Source organism: Oculina patagonica, chromosome 13 (genome assembly GCF_052425735.1).
Source record: "Oculina patagonica isolate OP01 chromosome 13, crgOcupat, whole genome shotgun sequence".
Taxonomy (NCBI): domain Eukaryota; kingdom Metazoa; phylum Cnidaria; class Anthozoa; order Scleractinia; family Oculinidae; genus Oculina; species Oculina patagonica.
Window position 1 is genome coordinate 11,986,885 of NC_135770.1, and position 2,703 is coordinate 11,989,587.

Here is a 2,703-nt window from a genome sequence, read left to right on the forward strand (position 1 = left end):
CTGGACATATCTGCCTGTTTCACACTTCAATGCACGTACCGTTACCCCCCGCTAAGTATTTGTTGGTTTTTCACACTTGTCAGCTAACCAACGGGCCAACAACCGTACATATAATTTATCCGCATGCGGCGCGTTGACTTTTCTCCGCATCACAAACTAACATGATTTTCGATTGGCTTTAAACGAAAAAAATCGAAACTGTAACTGTAATATAATGGAAAAATTAACCCTTCTTTGAGAAATCAGGGGTCCCTTTGAGAAAAACTTCTTTGAAACCCAAAGAGGCGTCAAAATTTCAATAAATAATAGAACAGCTCTGTCGCCATGAGATAATTCGGACTATAAATAACTAATAAAAACATTTTTCTGTGACAGATAAGAAAGCAAGGTTATGACATTTTGGAGCTAATTTACTTTAGTCTGAGGAAAGGGAACTCTAGAAAACTCCGACAAACTCCGAAAGGTCAGTAGAAACTTTATATTATCTACACGAATTATCAGTTTTAAAAAAAAGTAAACTTATCATTAAGGAAATGGTCTGTATTTAGCTTAAATTTAACTGAAATCAAAACTGTTAAGAGAGGATAACACATATTTTCTAAGTGTAAAACGAAAAACGTTCTTAGACCTTTGTAAACAAAACAATTTTGTCCAACATTTCTCGATGTCCTCCAATTAAAAATAAAAAATATTTCAAATTTAGTTCGACGGAACAATTCATCATGTTTTTTAAAAGATGACAAAGTAAATTTAAATATTTCGACTGTAGTTCATTCTACAATTTTCTACTTTATTGTTTTTCTTAAAATCTGTGCTTAAGAAAACAGCTAAGCATTATCATTATTTACTGTTTATTTTGGTAAGGTCTTTATTTGCGTACACTTTTGGGGAAAAATGACAAAAACTTTGCGATAACCAATGAGAAAGTCATTAACTTTGATTTGATTTTTTTTCTTTTGTTTGCAGAAAAACAACAGCAACTTGTCGTACGGAATGGCTTCTATCCAAATCCATGGCATTTTGGCCTTATTGTTGTCGCTTGTCGCTCTTGGTAAGGCAATATCGTTCACGTTTCCTCTACCTGTAATTGTCTTTTGAAAATATAGTCAGTGCAAAAGCAAAAGGAATGATTTACACCTGCAATATCGTGTAACTGTACCAGGTGATGAATTTGAAGAATTTTAACTTCATATCTTTTAATCTTGAGGAGAAATTCTATAAAGTTTATTAATAGGTGTCTACCCAATATTTGAAAATGGTATCTTTTCTCTGAGTTTACTTTGGATTGACTTCATAATTATGACATCATTTTCTTCACTGCTTTGTAGCAAAGATTATCGCCCGAAGAAGTCGTTATAAATGTCCTATTTCAGATTTTAATATATGCTTATTTTCTTTACACCGCGTCATGCTCAAGTAACTTTGATTTGTATTTCAGAACCGAAAATAAAAAATCATTAAATCAGCCTTTCTAATATGTCATTATTATTGGTTGAAACACTGAACGGGTATAGTAGCCTAAGGTTAGGTTTCATATTGCTCTGTCGACGGGCAAAGACTAGAAACGTCAGGTTTCCGCTGCAGGAAGCGCCATTTCCAGGCTACCGTGACGACTACAGCTAATCATATCAATGAAACATTACTTAATTTACTGACATTTTGAATAATCTTGAAAGAAATCCAATGTTATGATTACAGGCCACTGCGGGGAGTCAGTAACATGCAAGACCTCCGGTGCTCAAATCCACTACGTAAGCGGTAAAACGGCTTCATCGGATGATTATAGTTATACAACGTCTGTCCCACAGTTCCAGCTTCACATGTGTCATGAGCGATGCAAGGCTTACTGCGTCGAGGAAGGTCCAAGAGGTTTTGATCCTTGGCCAAATTGTAAAGCTTTCTCGTCCTACGTGGAAAAAGGAGGCACTTGCTACTGCTATGGATGGTCTTCAAAACCTAGCTGGTACAGTGATAGTGATTACAATTCAGGATGGTGTGAAAAATAAATCTCTTGCTTATACGTGGCTTTCCATACTTTAAAAAAATATAAAGCTAATGTCATCGAAAAATGATAATAAAGTCTTATAAAAACAACAAAACCGCAGTAGTAAGTTTATTTGATTATTGTCAGTTATGGCTATATTCAACGACCCTTGAGGTTTTTTTTAAGAGGGATGCCGTTACATACACTCTGGCCATTTTGACAACTGTTTTGCATTTGGTGTTTCACATTGGCATCATCTCCGCTTTAATGCGTAATGCTACACATTACTGGACCTTGGTAGAAAACAAAACTCAGAGACTCAAAGGACAGTGCAGAATGTAATGGAGTCGACAATTGCCGGAAAGTATGATGTTTTATGTTCGTGATTATTTGCTTTATTTTACTTTCAATTAGACGTTGAAACAACACTTGTATTCCTTTCCGGGTGTTACGCTAATCTTTGCAACCGTAACACGACACGTTAGTTCGTTTGTAACAAGATATTTTTGTTTTCCTTGAAAATGCCGTAACATGATACTTTTGTTTGTTTGTTTTTGTGTTTTACGGCGACATCGATGGCATTTGTCTTCCTTTCAATAAAAGCCAATTATTTCACTTTAATTTAATTAAGTTACGGTTTAAACTGCTCAAAAGACGTTTATAAATAAGCAAAGAACAAATCTCATCAAAAAACATCTCTTCCGAAAGGTTTCTTTAAA

General features: G+C 34.9%; 1 protein-coding gene across 1 annotated transcript; it reads left to right on the forward strand.

Annotated features, from left to right (window-relative positions):
- On the forward strand, nt 1-2,055 carry LOC144636189 (uncharacterized). The gene is made up of 3 exons (XM_078495350.1): nt 1-463; nt 967-1,051; nt 1,699-2,055. The coding sequence occupies exons 2-3, from the start codon at nt 994-996 to the stop codon at nt 2,004-2,006; spliced, it is 366 nt and encodes a 121-aa protein (XP_078351476.1). The 5' UTR covers nt 1-463; nt 967-993; the 3' UTR covers nt 2,007-2,055.
- The last annotated feature ends 648 nt before the right edge of the window (nt 2,056-2,703 follow it).